Source organism: Centruroides vittatus, unplaced genomic scaffold (genome assembly GCF_030686945.1).
Source record: "Centruroides vittatus isolate TY-2023 unplaced genomic scaffold, ASM3068694v2 contig_3078, whole genome shotgun sequence".
Lineage (NCBI taxonomy): Eukaryota > Metazoa > Arthropoda > Arachnida > Scorpiones > Buthidae > Centruroides > Centruroides vittatus.
The window spans coordinates 150143-176145 of NW_027121980.1; the positions used below are offsets into that span (position 1 = coordinate 150143).

Consider the following 26003-nt stretch of genomic DNA (forward strand, 5'->3'; position numbering starts at 1 on the left):
TGTGATAATGCAGTATAGTAATACTTGCATTGTGTGACAGAGGTCTTAGATAAAACAAGTTTTACTACACTAACGATCTGCAATATGATGAAGTGCTGAAATTAATGAATCAGAGGACTAATCAAAAATATCCAGGAAGATTGATTTATAGTGAATCTACAAATAATAGCAATGTGACATCTACGGAGGATATTTGACCGTTTCTCCCGACTCCACACGCCAGAGTGGCGGAGTCTGGAGAAACGGTCGGTTGGACGTAACGCCAACGATCGCGTCTGTGATTACGTTCAATTTATCCGTTCACAAAAATGTGTTTGCATCAAGTTTTACCAAAAGCTTGATAAGATGGCCAACAAAATGTATAAAATGCTTTAAGAAGCATTTGTTGACACAAAGTCAAATATACCGCTCGGTCACCCTATATTTGCATTTTAAATTTATTATACTTCGATCGCAGGTGCATACAGAACCTGTCTGCAGTGTTTCGCAGAAGCAATTTATGGGAAAGTTCCTCACAAATGGTCTTCTGCACCAGAACGCTACACTGTGCCCACAACCGACTGTCGTGGAATTTTTGGCCGTACGTGGCACCGCTGTAGTTCCCTCACCCGCCTTACTAGATTTGGGATTCTGAGACCTTTGAGTAAGAAAATTATACGACTGCACAGATACAACAGCGATAATAAAAATAATGTCTTCATATTATTAACAACTGGTGGAAATGTGGGAAGATTGCTTTTTATCTCTTTCAAAGTATGACTGTAGTTAGTTTTCCTATCATACATTGTATTCTGGAGAATTTTCATTAACCCATATAGAATTGTCATATTCCATCCTCATTAGAGTAGAGAAATTGGTAATTACCAATTTTGCAAAGGGTAGAAATCATTAAAAACTTTGTGTATGCACCGTCATCTTTATTACAACAATTCTGAAAGATCTCGTCTTTGCGACACTCACGAGATACAAATATTAGAAATGCCGGGTCCACGATCGATCCGACGGCAAGAGGAAATCTTGCAATTAAACACAGACTGCGTGAACCAAAAATAAACTATTTTTATTTCGTAAAACAGTGATAGTTTATCATCGTCGATGGTCGTTGATCCCGAATACTATATCGTTGCAATAAAATAGTTCAATAAATAGGCTTTATATCACTTTTGGTGCGTGCGAAGCACTTTCGGACAGAAGAGTAGAATCGAAAGTCCGAGACGGGTTTCTGTGATGGAAGAACGGAGTCTTGGGCAAGAAGTTTGGTAATTTTGGATTTCGCCGGTCCAAAATTAAGTTCTCGTGGAGCGTGCTTAGTCGGAGTACTTAACTGTTAGGATTATAATTAAGGATATTTTACGAAACTAGGGTCGATATTTATTTACAACTGCCAGGCACGACCGAATTGAGACGATTAAATTAATTGGGTCTTTCGGAGTCTTTCATAATCCGCTTCCTCAGATGCGCTTTGTAACTGTGGATGTCGCCGGACCATTTGGTGATAGTCTGTTTTTCGCAGACCCAGATCTCCTCGGCCACCTAAGACAGAGTCGGAGTCGATCATTTTTATAAAATAGACACGAAATGCCGCGACCGGCGACGACACTTACCTGACTGATCAGTCGAAAATCGTGACTGACCAGCACCATCCCTCCTTCGAAGTCGTTAATGGCGTCCGCCAAAGCGTCTATCGTTTCCATGTCGAGATGGTTCGTCGGTTCGTCCAGAAGTAACAGATGAGGCGCCTGCCACGCCAACCACGCAAAAACCACCCTGCACCTCTGTCCGTCGGAAAGCTGACGAATGGGACATATCTGTTGTCTTCCGGTCAGTCCAAATCTCCCAATAATTTTTCTCATTTCTTCCTTTTCTTTGATCTCGGGAAAAGACTGCATCATATAATCCAATGCTGTTATGTCTAAATCAAGTTGTTCGTGTAGATGCTGGGAAGATTAAGAGAAAGAGTTAAATGCAAACAATTTTGCATGTTATGTGAAGTGCATAACAGATTTAACTAAAGGTTAAAATCTATCCAAGCAATTACATGTTTCACTCATTATCAGCATATATGTGATAATTACAGAGAATCTGTTGATCTTTGTTTCGTATATCACAACATTTAAATTTTACAGTCCATAAAATTAGGGGTAACATTTATGAAATATGATATGAAACTGTTTCCTTGAAACAACTCTTGGAATGAATAATATGCTAACTTTATTTTAGTGCACATTCCATTAACTTAAGACAAGATTTTACTGATGTAGAAATACAGGTTATGAGACTTCTTTGAATCATATGAAACATTACAATAATGAAGAAGAATGCTTTCTGCACCAAATTGTTACAATGGACATAACTTGGTCACACACTTAAGAGCCAGAAGTGAAATGTCAATCCAAAGAACGGTATTATCTCGCATCACCAAGACCAACAAAGAATATTGGTTACTGTTGCTTCTCGGTAACATACCACAAACTTATCGTCGTTTGTTCCTACTGAATCGCCTAATGTTGACTAACCTGCACGACAATACCATCTCGTAGGATGTGTTTGTTAATAGCAAACACTCCGCATATCTACCACCACAGGCACGTGCTTGTGTTTGTATGCATTTGAGAATGACTGAAGAAAGTGCTATCAATAGTATCATGATGGCAAGACCTACAATTTTAAAATATCCACTTTTGGAAACAAAAGAAAAAGGATTCAAAATAGACATGAAAAAATTAGAATGCTGGTTACCATTTTAAAAAATTCAAGATGACATACCAACATTAAGAATGAAAATTTTTGAAAGCAAATGTTAGTTTCATTAAAGTGTCTTGGATAAAACTGTATAACAGTTGTAAAGGTGCTATGTTGCTTTCTACTGTAAACTATTACTAAAGCAGTCATTCTTGTATTCCATAGGACTTTTTAAATGGAGCTTGGACTATTGCAGAAGAATAAACATGTTAGGCAGTATACGGGTACAATCACATATCAATAAATGGGGTTGGGAGATCTTGAATTATCCTCCCTATTTATTGGATCACAGTCCATTTGACCTTTTCCCAAATGTCAAGTAAGTGCAAGACCAGACATTTGCTAACAAATGATTTGATAAATGTTTGGTAGTTATTTTGATAGAGAAAATGCAGAAGACCGAATGACTTCTCGGCATCCTTCGGTCTCCCACAAATTCGGAGTCAAAAAATAATTGTGCCGAGCGGTCTTCGTACCCCGAACACCGGGAGTTCGGTTGTGGGTTCGTGCCTCGTTTGGATGGACCAGTCACGTGGAGTTTTCCAGGTTTTCTCCACATCTGTAATGCCTAAATAGGGGCCAGTTTCCCTTAAAAAGGCCTCCCCCTAGGCAGATTGCCTAAGTGTTGCATTGCCATAACTAAACAAACAAAAAATAATTGAGACCGATTTCCAGATACCAGAGAACTATTAAAATTCATATCATCACTAAGGAAAACATTCACTAATTGCACCATATAAAAACATCACACATAGTTGTGAACTGTCTAGTTTGCTGTTGTGAGATGATTTTTATTAAAAAATTTAAATTTACCTGATGGTATCGGGCAATCCGAACGTGAGAATGTTTTCGAATCAGTCCGTCGCTAGGAACCACCTGTAAACACCATCTTTAATAAATCGAATTGCAGCAAGTCTCTTAACAATTATCAAGAAAATTACCTCTCCACTTAGTAACTTTAACAGAGTGGACTTTCCTGCTCCATTGGGTCCCACCAGAGCAATTCTAGAATCGAGATCTACTCCGAATTCTAAATTTTTATAAATCAGAGGCTGCAATAAAATAGAAAAAGCTCAGACATGAGATACAAATATTAATTACTTCACAGAATAAAACACTCACCCCATTTTCACTGTATTTAAATGATACATTTTGCACCATAATGACGGGAGGAGGAATCGTTCCGCAGGAAGGAAAATAAAATTGAACAATCTGAAATAATTTTTAAACGGTTGTACGAAATTCCCTACGGGCTTAAAGGCAACGTCCAAAAACCAACATTTTACCTTGTCGGACAACACTTTCTCCGTCAGACCGCCGGCTATCATTTTGTTCATCGTTTTTTCTTTGCTCTGGGCCTGTCTTGCCAGTTTTGCACTTCCGTGACCAAATCTTGCAATGTAATCCTAGATAATTTCAATTTAAAAAATGTTTAATTAAGTCATATTGAGTATTAAATTTAATTATTAATGCTTGCAAGATCTTTCAAAAGAAATTTAAAAATATAATAAAGAAAGAATATGCTGCATTACAACTAAATGTTTCTATCTCCAACCAATATCAGAAATCTTACCACAATGTTCATACGATAGCCACATCTTACTTTGATTTTAAAAGTGGAAGGTATTGTTTTAATACACCACTTAAAAACTGGGTGTACTTGAACTAAAGCTACTAAACCTAATATCCAGCAGCGAAGTTAGGAAGTGCTGACGTTTTCCACTGCAATAACATCGCTATTAATTTTCGCAATGTCGACTCCTTTCCCACAGCGTGGAAGTCTCGCTTCTAACTATAAATTCTTACTATCCCTTTCTTCTCGCATCACCTCCCCTTTCCACACGTGTACGTCAAGCCTGTTGTCTCGGCAGCTGGGGGTGTAGTTTGCCTGATGTTGTCCATTCAACATGGATGAAAACACTAGCACTTCCAAACTTCTCTGCTGGAAGGTTTTTAGGTAGCTTTAGTTATTATTTTAATATCTTAATAACTTTAAGTAGTCAATGTTAGAGTTTATTGTATTCAAATTGCCAATATATTTTACACCTTTGTTCAACTTATACTTATGTAAAAAATATTATATTTAACAACATCTTTCTATAATTAGAATTGTCACACTTAAGAATACAAATGACTTACTTCCTTTATCCATTTACAAAGGAAGTGTGATCATGTCTATCATTTGTTATCCTTCATTATAACTATTATATCTTTGCAAATACATTTTCAAACCTCCCACTTCAAATGTTAAATGCATAACATTAGCTAAGCATTTTAAACAGGTTAAATTACAAAATAATAATATTCTTTCCAAAATACTTAGTCATTATGTAATAACTTGTTATAATCAGTATGTACCAAGTTGGGTATCGACGGACTATTGTCGAGAAATGCAGGAGGATAACTTTAACATGGTTTACATGTGGTGGTCTATGTAAATTTGGTCACACAAGTAAGTTGTAGTTATATAATATTTTGTGACAATTTTTATAACTAAATATTAATGGTTTTTAATTTTATTACTGCTATTGGCATAAGAAGCTGGCCGACGAGAGATTATCCAAAATGCATACATGGAAGGAAAGTAGTTAATAAAGTGATGTACTAATTTCAAACTTTGTATTCTTAACAGTGTAATAAATCTATCTGTAGAAAGCTATTGTTAAGATTATGTTTGTAGTTTAATCTAGACAAGAAGCACACTATAGTATTTAATATTTTTCATCAGGGCAGTCTCCTGAAATCTGGAAATGCACTAAAAATAAGCTGCAATTCTTTATAAAGATAAAATTAACTAAAATTGGAAGATATATTACTGCAATAATAAAACAAAGCCACCATTAAATCTCAGTAACTATCATGTTTTTTCTTTAACACAATGTAAACTGGTATAACAAAAAATATTAACACCTACATATTTTTGTTAATAGGAAGAATTTACAGCAAGCAATTCACATTATTTTTACAAAACAGATTAGATTTGGATTCTCAGAATTTATGCAGGCAATGTGATCTAAACACAACAAGCTCTCGATCTCTTGCAAGCTGACTGTCCCTTATTGGACTACCACCTAGTACTGTTCAACTATCAAAAATATATAAATACAGACTTAGTTAATAATATCAAACAATTATCCAAAGAACTATTATTTTTGAAATTTACATAAGTTAAAAGAAGACTACGTCCTTTCGAGGAAAAAACGTAATAAAACTGAGCATTATTTAAATTTCTCCCGAAAGATCACTATTTCTGATCAGATTTATAAAAATACACGCTTCTTTCTACACACATAACATTTGTTCTGCGAGTGCAACGTTTCAAACGTCGCACGAGAACCTTCAAATTCTCGGCCAACGTATCATCATTTCAGAAGTAACTTTTGTTTTGTATCAATTTTGACATACAGTGATAACGATATAAAAATATGCCACTAATTAAATTTCTATTCTAGATAGGATTATCCTTTTTCTGAAATCAGCATTGTCATTTTAATGAAAAGGTTAATGTTACCTATGGTTCCAAAATGGCAGCTCGTCTCTGATTCTAGCAAATAGAAGAAAGAAAACAGTGGGGATGCACATTTTAATCTAACCTAACCTATTCTAATAATATTAGCATAATTATTACCAACCAAATTATTAGAATAGGTTAGGTTAGATTAGAATGTGCATCCCCACTGTTTTCTTTCTTCTATTTGCTAGAATCAGAGACGAGCTGCCATTTTGGAACCATAGGTAACATTAACCAATGAAAATATTTTAAGAGCATCAAAGTATTTCTCATAAAGCATTAAGGAAAGAAAGACAAATAAATGAATAAATGGACTTAAAAAATTGTTCAAAAATAACCTAACGAAAAAAATCACTATCGGACGCAGAAATTAACATTACCAAAGTTGGGGAGGACCTCCAAATAAAAGAGAAAATCAATGACAAAAAACAGTTGTTTGTCATCGTCGAGTGTTCGTTCCAGATATGGATACATTGTCTATCAAATCCTCGAAACCAATTGCTACCCACCACCAGTGGCAATACCATTCTCTTACAGGACAAGTCCACCTGCAAGTGTATGATCTCCTCAAAGGGCCTACAACTTCAAGTATTTAACGATTCGCAATCACTTGTAAACTCTGTCTTTCATGGTTGGGGACTAAGATAGACCAATTGACTTATAATTCTCTTATCCTATACATATGTATATATATATGTAAGCCTCTATGTTAATAAATGGGTATTTATTTTGCTAAATGAGTAGTGGAGTGCAACTTCTTTCGTGTGCTCGGTCTCGTCTCGGACCTCCTCCGTCCCAAATCCGACCGCCTACAAACACAATTGCTCAAATGTAAATGAGAACAAACAGTTTCGGTGTCTATCCTACAGTGGTGTCGGAGCCTTGATGCGGAATTGTGGTGCAGAAGCATAGGAGGTGCTTTGCACATTGTCACGACTTAAATGATATTTACGTTCACAATTTTCATAAACACAAACAGAACCACCAACAAAGATAAATCCTATAAAACTAAGACAGATTTCAAATGACAGACTCGAGAAATTAGCATCTTCAATAACTTTGTACAACACAAACTAATTCGGGTTGCATATACAGCAACTATAACTTTTACAGAGAATGTTTGGTCCTTGTAAAGATTTCAAGAAAACAACATGTATGTGTTGATTACTGCTGCTGAATATATACAAAATATAACCACCATAGAAGAAATAGTAATACTTTGTAATTTCTTTTTTCTGTACAGGTAAAGCATTTCTGAATTTGTGAGGCTGTAGCAACAAGGATGCAAATTTGCCTCATGTGACAAAACAGCTATGTCAAAACAAAACACAAGATGGTTTGTATAAGAAAAGTTTCAATTTTTGTCTTCGACAATTACCCAGTGACCGACACACTTGTTCTCGATTATAAAATACCAAAATATTTACCACCTCTTGTTAGCATCACCTAAATCACAAGATACAGGCATAATTTAAAGAAAGTGAACAATTTGTATATATAAAAATTGTTCTACTTTCTCTGTAAAACTAAATACAGATTATAAATTTAATATCTGAAATTAGTAATATATTTTAGTTAAGTTTTAAACAGCAGCATTGAAAAATAAGCATCACTAACATCGAAACAAATCGCAGCCAAAATCACAGGAGGGAAAAATGGGAAATAATTAATCTATGAAGGCTTTTGTCTAACACATCACAAGTGAGAACATTGTTATTTTCTCACTCAACAGCTCATAGGCAATTATTTTGAGTCCATCTAAGCACATCAAGTGATCACAGACTCAAAGAAATTCGAATAACGGATGAAAAGCGATTTTATTTATACTTTCGGCTTGACATTTACATCGAGTATCACTGTATATCATCCGAATAATTAAAAAGAAAGGAAAAAAAAAAAAACAAACCTTCATATGGGCAATTTGACTTTGTTCCCATTGATATCTTTTCATTTGATTTTCTAGTAACTCCAACCTTGTCTTCACAAAAGCATCATAATTACCCTAAACAAAACCACAGCATTAAGATTCAACAGATTACAACCATTTTTACCCAAATTTTGAAACTGAAAAAATTTTATTTTTACTTACTCCATAATATTTTAGTTTCTTCTTATTGAGATGTATAATATTTGTACATACTCCATTTAAGAAATCTTGGGAATGAGATATGATTACCAAAATACGCTTATACCTGAAAATTTTGTAACATTGATTACGTTAACAATATCTTAATAATGATGGCAATGTTATAAGTACAAGTTTAAGAAAAAATTAACAAACAGATGTGACCAAAATCATGTTTTATTATGTAAACTTGTCATTTACTTGCTCGATTTTTCGAAGACGTGTCTTTGTCGACGTCGTCGTCGATGTGGTGTTTTCTGGGTTTTGGTCATTTGTGTTTGTTAATGAATATACTTTGTAATTCCAAATGAAAAATAAAGTTAAGAAATTCACATTTTTAATTCTTCTTCCAGCCAGACACAAGCATCCAAATCCAAGTGGTTGGTCGGCTCGTCTAGCAACAGCATGTGTGGGCTGACGTACAGTGCTTTAGCTAATGCTATACGCATTCTCCATCCTCCTGTAATATAATATAATATAATATACAATATTTTGATGTGACAGTTAAATTTTATAATAAAGTTTAAACTTACCCGAAAAATCTTTGCATTTCTTTTGTTGCATTTCCTTACTAAATCCCAGACCGTGCAGAATGTAAGCTGCCTTTGCTTCTGCCTTGTCTGCACCTATGTCGTCTAACCTCTCGTATATGTCCATCAATTGTTCTTGCGACTCTTTTAGGAACAATCGTCGATATTTAATATTCCGGAATGCAACGTTTTGTCTCAAATGTGGCAAAACGACTCACCTTCGTCGTCGTACTGTACTAATTCTTCGGCCAGTTTCTCTAGACGTATCCGTTCTTGATCGACGTCGAGCACGGCTTCGATGGCCGTCTTGTCGCTAGCGGGTATTTCGCGGGTCAGATGATAGATGTCGACGTGTCCCTGAATGGGGACTTCCCTTCGACCCAATGCAGCCAATAATGTGGATTTTCCTTTCAAACAAAACGTGTCACCTCGTCAACATATTTGGCATCGGAAGTCGTATTGCAACGTTTCTTTTGCCATTAATATACTCTAAAAAATTCTTACCACATCCGTTCAGACCGACAAGACCATACCGTCGACCACAGTTCAATTCCAATTTCGTATCACTGAGAATTTCCACCCCGTGAAAAGTGATGGAGAAATTATCAATTTTGACGTCTCTAGATCTAGGATGTACTCCCAAAACGCCCGTACAAGCTCTTGCCTCGGCATTCAATTCCATATCCTTTTGTAATTTCTTCACTAATTCAACTTCCACTGAAAATAAAAATAAAACTATAACACCAGTAACAAGTTGTGCAAGATTATAAATTAGCATTGTTGGCAAACATTAAATTGTGGAGTAATTAAAGTATCCACTCAAAAAGTATCTGGAAAACAAACCCTATAGAACAGAATTTGAATCTGCTCCTTCAAGACTGAACATAATTCACAAGAATTACATTTTATACCTGAACATATTTCTTCAAATTGATCTATCAAATACTTGTTCATACATAACTGTCTTATTGTAAAATGCACACATCATTGTATAGGCTAGTTCTCACCAAGCACAATTTATCAGCAAGGGAAAATTTTTTATATCGTTACTGATGTCATTTCTGGCAAATATTTCTACGATCATACTAGTAGTCCAATTTGTCAAAGTTACACACTAGCAAAAAATACTTCCATCAATCAGAATGGTGGATTTGCTGACGTAAAGAGAGAGGAGAAACACCAAGACAGCAGCAACTATATATACAGCACATACAATACAACTTATAACAAGGAACAATGATTAGTGATGTGACGAATAGTATATTCGGTCTCAGCCGAATACCGAATATTCGGCCAGGAGCGTTGCCAAATGGCCGAATATTCGGCCAAACTATTCGGCTCGATTAACGCACATACGAAAATTGGCTCGCAAACTGCATTATGGCAAAGATCATGCACTGTGCTCTCTATTGGCCCACTGTCACTACGATTTTTCTTCCAGTAGATCTAAATTATTTAAATTATAATTATTAAAGTTAATATGAGATGGAGCCTAACTTCTACCTCTAGTGCCAAATTGGTTTATAATTTATGTAATAGCCGTAAATAGCCCGCTATGATTCGGCAGTTGTTGGTATTTAGATGTAAGTTATAACTTACATCTAAATACCAAGTTATTTTATTTGCAATCGATCATTTTAACTCTTTAATTAAACACTAAAATTTTGTTTTTTTTTACGTATTTGTAGACTGAATAGTACCCGAAGGATATACTTTTGTGGTGACATAATATGGTCTAGTTTCTCTCCAGTTGTGGAACATTTCAAATATATCGTATAAATATTAAAATATACGCGAATACGAATATAACATAATTAACTAAACAATAACATTAATGCCCGATACATTCTAACCTACACGCCATCAATGCCATAAGATATCGGGCTAGATAAAGGCTATAATATTATTTAATTACGAAATAATTTAATACTAGAGTTAGACGCTATTTCTTATTAACTTTAATAATTATAGTTTAATGTTCAGCATTAATAAAAGTTACAAAAATGATTAATTTACTGTGTGTTTGTTATTTCTTACTCCTGTTTTTAGGTATTTGGTATTCGGCCTATTTGGCCGAATACCGGGTAGTAACCGAATATTCGTTACATCACTAACAATGATCCATTTTTGCTTTTCCTTTCTTTTTAATAAGTAGATGCAAAATGATGAAGCATTATTACTAACTCACTGTTCTTAGCCATCTTGTTGAAGTGATGTTTACCTTTGATCAGAACTAATTGGCTGTGTGTTTTACTATTCGGTTAAAATTGTCGAGGGGGAAAAAATCACTTTTCCAATTTGTTTTCACTAGCAAATGTCTTTTGGAACCAAGCTTAAGAGTTGTATTTTTACACATCAAATAATGCTTTTGGCCGACTCATTTGCCTCGCATCTACACCCAAAAAATTCAATTTTTCTGATTCTTCAGAACATAGTTGTGTATGTCTAGATGGAAACTCAATTGTTTAAACAAAAAAAAAATAGCTGTTTTATTTGCGTGCAAGTTATCAGCAGCTTATGCTTTGTCTAAGTTGAGTTAGAGTTTAATTTTCATATTCTAATTCAGTTACTTTATTGGAACAAACTATTATAATATATATAAAACAAAGCACAAAATTAAGAAAATCAGGCCTTCTCAGATAATGTGAATTGCCAAAATTAATTTTTGCTATATAATATAATATTACATACCAATTTCATAGAAGGAATTTGCTGTTATACAGTATATAAAATATAGCTTTGCAAAATTATGTAACTAAATCCTTGATATGAATTACACAGCATCTTAATGTATTAGCAGGTAGCCAAATACTTCAAGTTCAACGTGCAACAGTTTTAGAATGTTTTGCCCATTCCGTCAAAACATATTGACTAGAACATTACACGCAGATAGCAAAATGGTTATCCTCAATGAAGATGAATGAGAAGACCATCATTTTCTGACAAAATCAGAGATGAGTCAGTTTGCATAGACACTTTACATTTTCACTGCAGTTCTTATAGTATAAATTGTGGTGTATCATTAGGTAAAATCTGATAATTTTGGCAAAGTTATGTCAATTTAAGAGTGAGTGTAAAAACTATTGTTACTTATAGAAAAAATGATTTATTGAAAAACAGAAATGTGATGATAATCTAAATACGGTAGAGCATCAATTATCCGACCCCCGATCGACCGTTACGTCGGTTAACAGACCGCGTTCTAGTCGGCAAATTCAAATGTCCGCTAGTGGTGTGGCGCTACAATATTTGGCTGTCTTGGCTACTTTATTATTATTTTTGTTAAATTTTTGCGTGTTTTAACTGGCAACACTGGCTCGACCACGAAAGGGATGCCTGTATTTAAATGAGGCTTAATTTTCTATTTTCGTCTTTATTTTTGTATTTATTTTGTGCAAAATAAAGAAATAATTTGTAACGATACAATAGCGACGATTATTATTTTAAAAAAATTTTGTTAGGCTTAACATTGATGAAAATTCAATGCGAAGTAGGTTAATAGCGATATACTAATATACCAATTACATGGGATATACTAATATGCTATACTAATAATGTATTTTTTCATACTTTTCGATTATCCGTTTTTTCAGTTATCCGACCAACCCCAGTCCCCAATTGAGTCGAATAGTCGATGCTCTACTGTATACAAAATTACTTGTCCCGACTGACTGACTGATTCATCATCACCCACAGCAAACCGCTGAACCTAAAGAGGTGAAATTTGGTACACAGGGTACATCATGAAAATGCACACTAAGAAGGGATTTTTGGAAATTCCCTCATGGGAGGGAGAGGGAGAGGATTAAGGCTTAATCTGAAGAATGGTTTCTACTGTACTATTTTAGATACAACTTTTTGTTTTTAACTACACTTAGTCTTCATTGAGTTTTGTATTTATTGAGTACTTAGGTGTAATTAAATTGATAACATTTCAGACAATGTTATAAATATTTTAATATATTTTGATTTTTTAACCAAATGTTCAAACCGTTTTAAATTCGAACTTGTTATTGCTTATTGGTTCGATTATAGAACGATTGTAAACATTCCAGAAAATTGATCGGGTTGAAAATATTCGTTTGAAGCAGTAAAATGATTCTCGGGAATAAGGGGTATGTGTTATGTAACAATTACTATGCTTGTTGAAGATTACTGTTGATAGTAATAACTTAATTTCCAAACAAAATATTTACCAAATCAACCAAATCGTTTGCCCAAGTAACATTAGGCTCATTTGGTAGTATAATAATACACGTAAAAAATACGATTTCTGGCTTTACAAGTTTTGGATATGACGCAACTTGATTATTTAGATAGAGCAGTTACGAATTCCAGGTCTCTGTAACTTCTAGCATAACATTTTTAAAACTTGGCACTATCCCTTACAAAATAAATGAATAAATGACAGTTAATTTAAGAAAAGAAACTAAAAGAAATTTTTTTAATATTAAGATTACAAGCTGAAGATAGCCAAATTTTCATGGGGGGAGTGCTCTGATGATAACAGCTTTTGGCATCAATTTCTCTCCACTTCCAAAATTTGTCTTACTACTAATAGATGAAAAATACTGAGTTATTTTGAATTAATATGAATAATATTAAGCTTACTATATTATTGTTACAAATCTATGGAATAAAACCAAATCTCGGTCCCTTGCAGAAAACACCAATAAAGAGAGGAAGACCACCACTATCTCATCAAAAATTACTGACTAATAATACCAAATCGACGGAGCCAGAAACAAATCTTATCACCGAATATACAGAACCTAGAATCATTATTCCAAACAGGTGAATTAATTAATTTAACCTCTTTGCAAGAACAATTACCTACGGAACAAACAGACATTTCGACGGCAGAACTATGGAATAAAATATTTGAATCGATAACCAATAGTAATGATAAACTGACGAGTCAACTTTCACTAATAAGAGAAGAAATTAACATAATTCAAAATGAAATTAAAGATTTTAAAGAGCAATTGAACAAATTAATAAGAGAAATGATAAAATAGAAACTGAATTTACCAAATTAAGACTAAAAAAATGAATTGACTCAATATAAACTTGATTCGCTAACACTATGAATAATTATAAATGACTATTCAAATCAGTTTAAAGATATAACTCGAAAAGAATTAGCAATATTTTTTTCTAGTACTTTAAAATGGTATGCAGCAATTCAGAAGATGTAGAAAACATCTACTCAATACCCAATTCAAATATTCATATTAAGTGCATAGTATTAAAATCAGACCAATTAAAAAATAGAATCCTTGCAGTCTTCAATAAGTCGAAGCAAAACGAGATGCTAGGAAAATGGCAAGATATTAATACGACAACCGATTTAATCAAAAATTCTCACAAAAGAAGGAAAAAACTTTTACCATATTATATGGACTTTAAGAAACAAGGATTACAACTAAAACTGCATGTCAACTATCTGATAATAAGTCATCAAAAATATTACATATAGTTATATTCTCTACAGAAAAACCTAATAACATAATTAATCCAGAAGAAGAAAGTGAAAATAAACAATATAGTAAAGTTTCAAACAATCTCAAATTAAATATCACAAACTGAACTGCCAAAGCTTATAATCCATAAGATAAAAAGTCAGGAGTTTTTACAATTACTATATGATACTAATCTCTTGGGTATAACTGAAACCTGGCCAGTCACACCAGTTAATATTATTATTAAAAATAGGATAGAATATACAATTATATTATCTGAAGCACAGAAACCAGAAGGACCAGGGCAACCTTACGGAGGTCTATGTCTAATGTTAAGAAAAAACATTGGTACAGTAAAATTTATCCAAAAACCAAATAATTATATAATAATCTTGTTGCAAATCGACAACATTGATACGAAATACTTATTCAAAAAGTTAATTATAGTTTATGTTCTGCCAGATCAGATACATTTATTTTATTTAATAAGTCTATTTAAAAATCTTGAAAAATAGATTCAGAATATAAAGGTCTAAATAATTTAATTCACTTTAAAAAGCACAACAAACTAGGTCTTCAATTACAAAAAAATACTCAACAATCGCAATTATTAATTTTAAATGGAAGAATAAAAAATGATTATCCGTCGGAATTCACCCGTGTTGCTAATGTCGAAAGTTCGGTAATAGACCTAACGATACGTTCCGAATTGCCGTCTGATCTACGTGTAGAAATTCGAGTATTAAATTGTGACCTATCCAATCATTTTCCACTCAAGACTGTCTTTGAAATGGCAAATATCCAAGTAAATAATAGAGAGGCTCAACCTTATCAAAAAATAAATTACGACTACCAGAACCTTCAAATACAAATTAGTGAAAAAATTAAAAATTTACCTAAATTATACCAGAAAATGGAGTAGAAATATATTGTCAATTGGAAAATCTAATAATAAAATTCATTAATATAAAAAAGTTTAACAATATAAAACTAATAAGTTTAAGAAACATTGGTAGACTAATTTTGAGATATAACAAGTACAAAGAAAAATAAAGCAATTTAGGAATATATCAAACAAAGCAAATCTTATAAATACAAGAAACTTAAAACAATGTATCATAATGTGTTAAAATCCAAGAAAACAAAATATTTTAAAAATCTAGAACAACAGTTAATGTTAAATAAAGATAATCCTCTGTTTCGGTCAACAATACAAAGATTACATAAACAGGATAATGAGAATCAATTACAAATTGACTTTTTAACCAGGTCACTCTATTATAAAAGAATAAACTACTATATAACTAATATAGAGATGCTGAATCCAGAAAATGAAACTTTAAATCCTGTAATCACGTATGAATTGCAGGCATCAATCAACAAAATCTTCACTAGGTATTGATCTAATTACATTCTTAAAATTACTACCACCATCCAGAAAATGTGTATTGCTTGAACTATTCAATTCATTCTACAACTCGACAAACTTTCCGGAATCTTAGAATACAATAAAACTACTAATGATCTATAAAAAAAAGAAGATGGAAAAGATCCCAGAAACTACCGGCCAATAGCGTTTACCAACATTACGAAAATGCGTTACTATTGGGTTGTTTGAAAAGTAATTTCGTTTTTTTCATAGAAAAATAAATGCAATATTCTTATAATAAATAAATATTTTATTAAATTATATATTGATCATTTTGGTCAAATACCTGTTGTCATTGTTTCTGGTAGTAGCACGATTTCACATTCATAAAAATTTTGATTGTTGTTTACAAAAAACTGATCTAAGTGATTTTTGACATTGTCATTTCAAGTAAATGTCTTACAGTTAAATAAACTTTGTATAGACCGGAACAATTAATAATCCGAGTGTGCCCGATCTGGCGAATACAGTTGGTGCGATAACGCATCCCATCTAAGGTATAAAAGTTTCTGACGAGTTATTAAACTTGTGTGAAATTTGGCATTATCATGGTAAAACACTACACTTTGTTAATCAATTCTGGCCTTTTCTGTTTGATGATATTACTCAATTTGTTTACTGGATGGCAGTACACTTTCGAATCAATTGTTAAATTGTCCGGTAAAAGCTCAAAAAAATTTTTTTTAAAATCCAATCATAGAGAGCATTTCTCGTTAATAACATGGGAAACCCACATATCGAGCTTGACACGAAACCAATTTATTTTAAGTAATAATAAACGGTTCAATTTAACAAATTTAATCTCAGTGATTTCGTGTGTTGTTATATGGCAGATTGCTTCGATTGGTACCTTTATTTTGTTTTCGTTGGCTTCGAATGGCCATCCAGAATGTGGTGTATCTTCAATATTAGAATTGCCAGAACGCAATTTTGTAAACCAGTTTCGGTACTGTCTTTCTCTCAACGCATCTTCTCCAAACATGTACACTCAAACCTGTTTTTGTGCAGTCTATTTTTGTGCGATTTTTTATTTGTGCGATTTGTTTTGTGTGATTTTTTGTGTGCGGTATATGAATTTCAATCAAATTGGTATACTGCACAAAAATAATTGCACGTATAAAAAATCGCACAAAAAAAGACCGCACAAAACAGGTTTGAGTGTACCACAATTTTTTTCTTGTTTGAACGGCGTTTTGATTTTTTAGTTATAAAAAAGCAAAATATGCCAAAAATGATGCTTTCGATTTTCCATATTTGTTGGGTCACCGGAAAAAAAAAAAACAATTGTACAGAATCAAACAAAATTTTTTATAAATAAGTCTTAAAATGTCAGCTGTCGAAGTATATAATGAAAATGTGGTTTAAAATAAACTTGGCAGGTAAAAATACATCTAATTCTTCTAGTAATAAAAAAACGAAATTACTTCCGAACAACCCAATACAATACTGGCACCACGATTTCAATGACGGATTGCGGAACTAAACTTAAACTCAAAATTTCAATTCGCATTTATAAAAAGAAAAGGAACAATAATGGCCGTATTCTTCTTAATATCAATAATACAAATACAACATAAAAACAAACCTGTTACCGGCGTGTATCTTGTAAAAATCGTCTCACAAATGTTTTTGAACTCTATGAAGTTCTTCTTCAGGTGGAAATGGAATACTTAAAAAAAATAAAACAGGAGATTTCAAACAGAAAAATTTGTCGAATTCATTTTTAATATAACAGGTTCATTTTTATGTTGTGAGTGTAGTAAATTCCCGGTGTTAGTACAGAGTTGAACAGTGTTGCAATAATACAAATTAAAAAAAACAGAAAAATATATTCAGCTTTCATCGATATATCAAAAGCATTTGTGATTCAATTCACGTCCCAACTTTGATAAATAAATTGAAAATCTGTGGCTCTAGAAAAAATTCTCAGATTCAATTGCGAAATTATTTTCATTATACATAATCAACATTATCCATGGTAACCAAATATTCCCAGAATTAAATACAAACCGAAGATTACTACAAGGAAAACCACTATTGCCATATTTGTTTAACTTTTATTTAAATGATGTGGATAAACTATTTCTACTTGATACTGAAGGAATTCAAATTTATGGAAGAACTTACCACTATATATTATATGCAGATGATCTAGTATTACTCGCACCAACAGACAAAAATCGCCTTAAAAAATAAAATAAATATAGTAAAAACTTATCTGAATTCTCTGTTTTTAACGATCAATATCTCTAAATCCAAAATAATTATATTTAGAAATAATGTTAAACTGCCAAAACAAAAGAAATCATTCTATTTAAATAATCAATCTCTTACCTTAGTAAATGAAATAAAATATTTAGGCATATCATTTAACTAAAATTGCAATTTTCAATTGCACTTGAAGAATCTAACTGCTAAAATAAATACTTTAATAGATAACATTATCTATTTACGCGCAACTTTAAAAATTACAAATTTAAAGCTACAGATGAACCTATTTAACCTATCGATTATCCCTTCAATATACTATGCAAGCCCTATATGGGCACTAGATTTATTATACAATTTATAAAAATTCCACGTTATTTACTTACGGAAACCATATAAAACAGAAAGAACAGTTTCAGTATATGCAATAAGAGCAGAAACAAACAGATTCCAACTATATCCGTTTTATTTAAAGAGATTAATTAAATTCTACTACAGACTAAAAAATGCTAATGAAGATCACATAAGATTCTTAAATCAAATAATGCTAAATCAAAATAATAACTCAAAAAACAATAATTTAATAAGTTATTACAAACTTTTAATGTATCAAACAGATTATTTAATAATTCAAAAATAGACTGGTAATACGGTTACTCGTTAACGATCGAATCGGCGTTTTCTCAATCTATTATTAAGGATCAAAACTCGTTAATTCATTCTGCACACCATCCACGGTACGTCGACACTTTAAATATCCCGTCAACTTCGAATATCATAACCACATATATCAGTGTGAACATAAAAAAACTATTAATCCAATTAAGACTTAATAAATATTTACTGTTTATTAATAACACTTATATTGATTTTACTAAAGACAGTGCAACTCAAGTGATTATTCTTTGAACCATTTACTAAGAGATTGTGAAGGATTAAATAAATACCGTCAAAAATACGAAATTAAAAAATTAATACGTACGAAACAAAATCAAGACTATAGAACTAAATTAAACAATCTTACGTTAAATCAAATGTATAGAATTAATGGTTTTATTAATCAAATTGCTAACAAATTAAAAAATATATGAAAAATTAATAGAAATAAAATAATGTTTATTAATTATAATGTAAATCAAAGTAAAATATTTAAATGTAAACAAATGTCAAAATGCACTACCAAGTGATTATTGTAATGTTACTTATAATCTTTACGAAAATGTATATTGGATGAACATTGATTAACAAATGTATATTATTAAATTACAGTGGAACCTCGGTATACGACCTTAATCCGTTCCCGATGTTTGGACTTCTACCGAATAGGACATATACCAAACCAACGTTTCCCATAAGAAGTAATGGAAAAATGATTAATCCATTCTCGTGTAAAAAAAACCCTCTTGATATGATATATTAATAGGATTGTAAAATAATTGAAACACTGTTTGAGCGCATTAATAAAAAAATAAATTTTATTATAGATTTTTAAAGTTATTACAGTATATCATATTATATTATTTAAATCATTAAATCAAAATCAAATCAAACTCTCCTTAATACTAATAATCTGTTTAAAAATTGATTAAACCCCTTTCGCCACGTTAGCAGATTTAATAATGTCTTTATTTTTCACCATTGTCGATATCGTCGTTCTCGGAATACGGTATGTAACAGTTAAATCTCGAACACCCATGCTACCTTTGTAATTTCTACAATCTCTTTTTCAGTTCCATTGTGATTCTAGTCATTTTTTTAAGTTGTCTGTTGCTTTTCATTTGCCTTTTTGCAATTCATGATTAATAAAAATAATAAAATCTTGCTTACAAATTTAAACCAGAAGAAATTTAACAAAGTTATAAACCGTGGGACCGTGAACGTCTAGTCTGGTCTAGTACACCGACAGTGCTACTTGTTCGAAGATGGCACGTATAATTGAATTAAGTCGTATACCGAGCAAAATTTGTTTCGTCCAAACAGGACATATTCTAAAGCAGATGTATACCGAGGTTCCACTGTACAGTAAAAATAACACCCTGTAACAAGGCTTGTCTTAATGCAAATATAATATTTATTATTATAATAATTTAAATTTTAAAAACTACATTTAAAATTACATAAAATTCAGAAAAGTTTATATATATATAAAAATACTACAAAATTTCACACATCAAATATTGATTTAAAATAAACCAAATAGGAACAAAAGATATTGGATTTCTACAGAATAAAAATTTTATATATTTTATAATCAAATATATAATTTATAAACATGCTCACCACTTCCCGAATCGTCACCATTTGTTAAGCACTCGTCATTGTTTGCAATCCCATTTAACAGGTCACCGGTATCATTGGGAGCTTCGTCTGCCTTCTGCTGTGGTTTCTTTTGATTTCTCATCTTTGCCGCTTCCTTCTTTTTGGCATCGCGACGTTTTTTTGCATCGGAAGGCATTTTTAAGAGATTTGCAAAATGGAGATAGTTTACTAGAAAAGAAAAAAGTAACAAACATTAAATTAATTTTTCTTTAAACATTGATAATACATAATCAGTACACAAATGTGTTTAACAGAAAACCTGAAATTATTCACTTGTAACCTAGAAATCAGAGTGATTTTGGTATTATGATACTTATCTTAGTGGAACCAATTACATCTAATTGTTTGGGCCCGTGGAACTAATAGTTGATTGATCTCTAACAAATGACTTCTGGGGCCATATTCTGGTCACCGTCTCTCACAAGCTGGTTGCTGATTAGCTAATCATTTGGATTAGCCAATCGACGACTGGCTTATGAGAGACGAGAGACCAGAATATGGCCCCTGGTTTAAGACATCAATTAGCAATCTATTGTTTTCTTTGAGCATAATAAACAATGAATGCATTCATTAGACCTCAATAGTTTTGGAAAAGTTGAATATCTTTCTTTGAAAGGTCTCCAATGAAATGTTACTTTGGAATATGTTATTTTGGTATCACATTTAGTAGCAGACTGCATTTGTACTATCTAAACTGATCAATGATGGATATGGCCACAAAACAGTGAAGTAATTAGTATTTACAAATATAAAGGTGTACATTAGAATACTAATCCACTCATAACTTAAAATAGCTACCAGAAATTAAAAGCAGGTGTGTGAGGTGCAAATTTAAAGGAGTTAATGTAATTTACTTCATAGAAAAGTTAAGAAGCAAGTAAAGCTACTTATAGTGCAACCAAAACCTTGCATTGACTTTTAATTCATCAATCAGCAGAGCCATTACACATTACTTAAACAATCATACCTCTACTCAATTAGAATTGAACCCACTGAATGCAGCGGCTGTTCTATAGATTATTCCTTATGGAATTTAAGAAATTTGAGTATATATCTTAACTCGGGACTGAGACGAGTTCAATACAATACCCTACTTTTGGACCGGAGACCAAAAATAAGAAAGTTATCATATTTACGATTTCTTGCCTTTCACAATGCATTCTATGCCATTTTAGAGTTTTCCACTAGGTGACATTCGACTGTTTGTGCTTTCGACAGACTCCTCCCAGAGGGAAGCCACTGGCAGGCCACCCAGTGTTTAACGTCACTACTTATTCATTCATGGTAGTTCTTAAACAAAAGAAAAAAAAAGGGGGGAAATGTATACTGAACTACGAGCAGTATACGTTTCCTTTCCTTTCAGTGAAAAACTCTAAAATGGCATAGAATGCATTGTGAAAGGCAAGAAATCGTAAATATGATAACTTTATTTTTGGTCTCCGGTCCAAAAGTAGGGTATCGTATTGAACTCGTCTCGGTCCCAAGTTAAGATATATACTCAAAGAAATTCCATAGGGAGTAATCTATGCAACTTCCAATGCAGCCAATAAAACACACCATTTTTCTGTCACAACCACCCTATAACATTGTTTTACCTTTCAAAACTTTTCCTTTAATGAAAGGTATGTCCATTCTTTTAGTATTCAAAATTTCAAAAAAGTCCTGAAGAATACTAGAAACTATATTTTTCTAGTTAGTTGGAATCTCTCAATAATTAAAATAAGGAACAGATAGATGTTAAGATCTGAAGATGAGCAACTAGTGATAAAGATATTTCACTACCAATGATTTAATCACCATTACAAAAAGTCATCAGCAATGCCAATGACATATTTTAATATTCAGTGTTCAGCAATTTTGTAACTACAGTGAAGAATTGATCCTAGAAGCATCATCTATAGTTACACAAACAGCACTGTCAAGAGCTTTTATGGATCAGGGAATACAGTGGGTCCTTTAGTCATTTCTTTTTTTCTCCTACAAATGAAATTCAAGTTTCTTTATTAACATTACTTTCACTATCAGAAAATCTTTCTATTTTCTGTTGGTGAAAATAATTTTATAGGATTTGGAATCACAACAGGCCCTTAGGTTTACTCTCCAGGCAGGCCCTCCCTCTTCTTGACAGCCCCGGACTTATATGATTGGCAAAACATAGAACCCATATTGTCGATAAAACACTACTTCTAATTAGCTACATGACAGTAGAAATGGAATCAAGGTCACTAGGAAAAATCACAATGATTAAAAAGAGTCACCAATCTCCAAGATATCAAAAGTCACTGGATTGCTTATCACTATTAATATCAAAAGGACTAAGCAAAAATTTCCACATCATACCACCAAGATTTTTTTGACATTTCTCTGATATTTTTTGAATGAATGCTACGTTTGCCACTGCAGTTTGATCAAATGACACACTGCACATTTTGAATGTTACAGAAAATCTTAATGTTCTAATAACATTACAATACTATATCAATTCGTCATTAGATTGTATACGACTGCACGACCGAGAACAGGATTACGTTTTTGATTTTAGCCAAAGAAGGCCGAGAAGCAATATTGCATATGGAAGGAAAACAAAATTTAACTAATTTTAATTCAGTTTTTACTACCACTACTAGGTGCATAGACAGACACTGGGCATTTCTGACATCAATCTTTATTTGGGAATATCTTGTTGGCCGAGACGTTTGGGAATATTTTTAATTCTTTTAGTTATTTAATTTAAATAAATAAAAATATAAGTTTTATGCTTCAAATACTCTAACAAAACACAGTATTTAAAAAAACCAATAATCAAATAGAAATTGCACAAACATTTTCTCTTTAGAAACATTAAATCACCAAAACCGAAATAAAATAAGCCTCGTTCACAATAAATATATGCCGCAGAAATTAGAAGTAAACACCTCCACCTTTGATTTTATAGACATTGGTTTAACAGATTTCAGAGACAATAGATATATTTCACCATTCCAAGAACCATGTTTTAATGAAAAGTATGACAATATAAGACTATTAACGCACACAATGTCTGCTAGATAGCAAGTTAGCAGCTATTATTTACATTCCGCTTAGAAGGGTAGTCTTTGTTTCTATTATAGTAACTAAAAAGGAAACTTTGTTTCTTAATTTATTTCAAACGAAGTTCATTTGTAGTTAACTATGGCACATACAGGTGCAACAGTCACTGTACCAGATTGTCGATCTCCCTCTCAATTTATTATATCCGGTCAACAGTAAATAACTATTATAAAAAATCATAACACAATTAACAAAATAACTTCAAAAATAATTGAAAAAAAAACAATTAATTTGTGAGAAATCAACAAAACTTGTAAATATCTACGTCTTGATAAGCAAGTGACGTGTCCAATTCACATTACAATTTAAATTTCTTGGGTAGAATCAAACAAATCCTGCCATTTTCATATCGTCCCAGTAATTTAATTTCCCACAAAATTTACTTTTATTTATTTATTCCAAATATCGTCACATTTTATTCATTTACTTCTTAAATATACACCGAGTTTGTTAAGTTAACAATTTCGATCACGTAAATTCTACATATAATCTTCACAGATATTACAAACATTCCGTAAATACATAATTGGATATTTTGGCAGAGCTTATTACGACAAACATTCCACAGATAACTCTTAACCCGTTCGGTATAATTCCGGGAACACTTTTTCTATATTTTGTATCATTCGTTCCAAAACACTCCGGGCGAGAATAATCAGAGCACGACTTACTACGGCGGCGTCGTTACAAATTCCGGTCTGTATCTTCTTTATTTCGCATTTTAGAAGCCAGAAATTCCATAACCGAAAATCCGTAACACGCGCGGTGCCAAATAACCCGACGAACGACAGTCGAAATAATAAGTCACGACGTCGACTACTTACAAAAGCAAGAAACTATCAATTTAGATGCTTTCATAACACATTTTAACAGTAATAAATTGATTATTTAAACAATTACAACAAATTAGATTAACGAAAATTAAATAATAAAAACATTAAAATATAACTGCAATAAATCAGAAAAAAATAAGCTTATCTAGAACTCAGATTCTGGTTATTTTTCTAATTTTTATAGCAAATTTCGAGATAAAATTGGGTAGAATTAATTTTAAATGCTTTAGACATATTATAACGCGTAAATAAATGGCCAAAACGTTAATTTGTACCTAAAATTGTACCGTTAAAACTGACTTTTTAGCTAATTTTTCATATAAAATTTGATGTTTTATGAAGTGTAACACGACATTTTGAAAATACCGTGTAAAAATGTTCAAATTGAAAGCTATTTTTAGAACATTTGGCGTATTCAAAGTGGAATGATCACACGTTTGACTGGCGCAATTGACTAACGCATATGAATGGAGGCTGGAAATGCCGGTTGGCTTTTTCTTACCTTAATTACTTACTTAAACTTGACTCACCTTTATTAAATCGTGTTTAAGATGATTAATTAAATAACTCTGTTCCTGATTTTTTGCCTGTAAAAGGAATTATAAAGGAAATTCGATTTCCTTTTGTGTACCTTACACACAATGACGTCGGGATCGAGTGTCGTAAAGACCGCGCGCCCTCTCACCTTTTTCCTTCTTTTCGGAAAAATTGTGATTTCGTTATTTTAATTTTATCACCAAAACGTCTAAAACATTTTTATAAATAAATTACTTATTAATCTTTTAATTTATTTAAAATGAATTTACCATTTTTAATATTTTATTATAAGTGGCTTTCATTGTAGTAAATTCTTTACCACCAGGTGGGAGATGTATTTTAAATCACGAGTAGGTTGCCAACTGAAAAAAATAAAGTAGCTAAAAGCAAACAAAAAACTGTCTAAAAATAGCTTAAAAAATTTTCAAAATTCTCTAAAAAAATAGCTAAAGGTAGGTTTTTATTTTTGTTTAATTAATCTATTTTTAACTTTATTCAAAAAGTCCATTCGTCGCTAAATTCCATTACTTCTTCAATTTCCTAATTGTGTTCAAAAGATGGTCCCGCTTCAAACTGTAAATGTTGATATGATTTTAAAGTGCCTATTTTTCGAATGACATTTGCTGGCAATTCATAATCATAGCTGCGTTTCCCTAATCTTTTCAAACCATATCTAATCGCTAATATGTTACTGAGTGAAATAATATTCAATCTATTCAGCATTTTGGTCTTAACAATATTCGTCTGGCTAAATAAACTCTCTACTTCTGCGTTTGAGTGAGGTAATAAAAAATTTTTAAAACAAAATTGACCAAATCTTGAAAGGGATTTTCTCTGGCAGCACTCGGTATTGAGCTACCTCCATCCACAGGTTTATCGTGCTAGAAGTTCCTTTCCATTGGATCGTATGGATTTTCCTCCATTGAAAGTCAATGCTAGTTAATACCGCATCATCGGTGAAAAACATTTTCTCAAGGTTTATTATATCACTTTTAATTGGGTTGAGACCATGGTCAACACTTAGTGACGTCATGGTTTTCAACATTGATATATTGTCAGGTAACCTTTGCCGAAGTTGTTTTATAGGAGACAAAAGGAAGGCAATGCAGCGACTACGAATATTTTTCTTTTCTTCATCTAACAGCGCAGAATTGCTTATTTCAGTTTCAAACTGATAACCCAAATATGGATTGACTGCTAAATGGTTTTCAATCACT

At 32.2% G+C, this 26003-nt stretch overlaps 1 protein-coding gene across 1 annotated transcript; it reads right to left on the reverse strand.

Moving 5' to 3' along the window:
- Window positions 1–1039: 1039 nt before the first annotated feature.
- Window positions 1040–24933, reverse strand: LOC136973055 (ATP-binding cassette sub-family F member 2). Its single transcript, XM_067267742.1, has 14 exons — window positions 24780–24933; window positions 20288–20494; window positions 9413–9625; window positions 9127–9315; window positions 8912–9052; window positions 8712–8838; window positions 8343–8445; window positions 8160–8255; window positions 4029–4148; window positions 3865–3954; window positions 3684–3794; window positions 3556–3618; window positions 1605–1937; window positions 1040–1533 (listed from the first exon to the last, which is right to left on the reverse strand). Exons 2-14 carry the CDS (start codon window positions 20460–20462, stop codon window positions 1414–1416), a joined length of 1881 nt encoding a protein of 626 aa, XP_067123843.1. The 5' UTR covers window positions 20463–20494; window positions 24780–24933; the 3' UTR covers window positions 1040–1413.
- Window positions 24934–26003: the final 1070 nt, after the last annotated feature.

What these genes read in the sequence shown, in the direction of transcription:
- LOC136973055 (XM_067267742.1), bottom strand. Translation starts at nt 20,462, where the DNA reads ATGCCTTCCGATGCAAAAAAACGTCGCGATGCCAAAAAGAAGGAAGCG. An exon ending in AGTACAGTACGACGACGAAG is followed by an intron (nt 9,053 to 9,126) that starts GTGAGTCGTTTT and finishes TGTTCCTAAAAG; the next exon opens with AGTCGCAAGAACAATTGATG. An exon ending in TTAAATACAGTGAAAATGGG is followed by an intron (nt 3,795 to 3,864) that starts GTGAGTGTTTTA and finishes ATTTTATTGCAG; the next exon opens with CCTCTGATTTATAAAAATTT.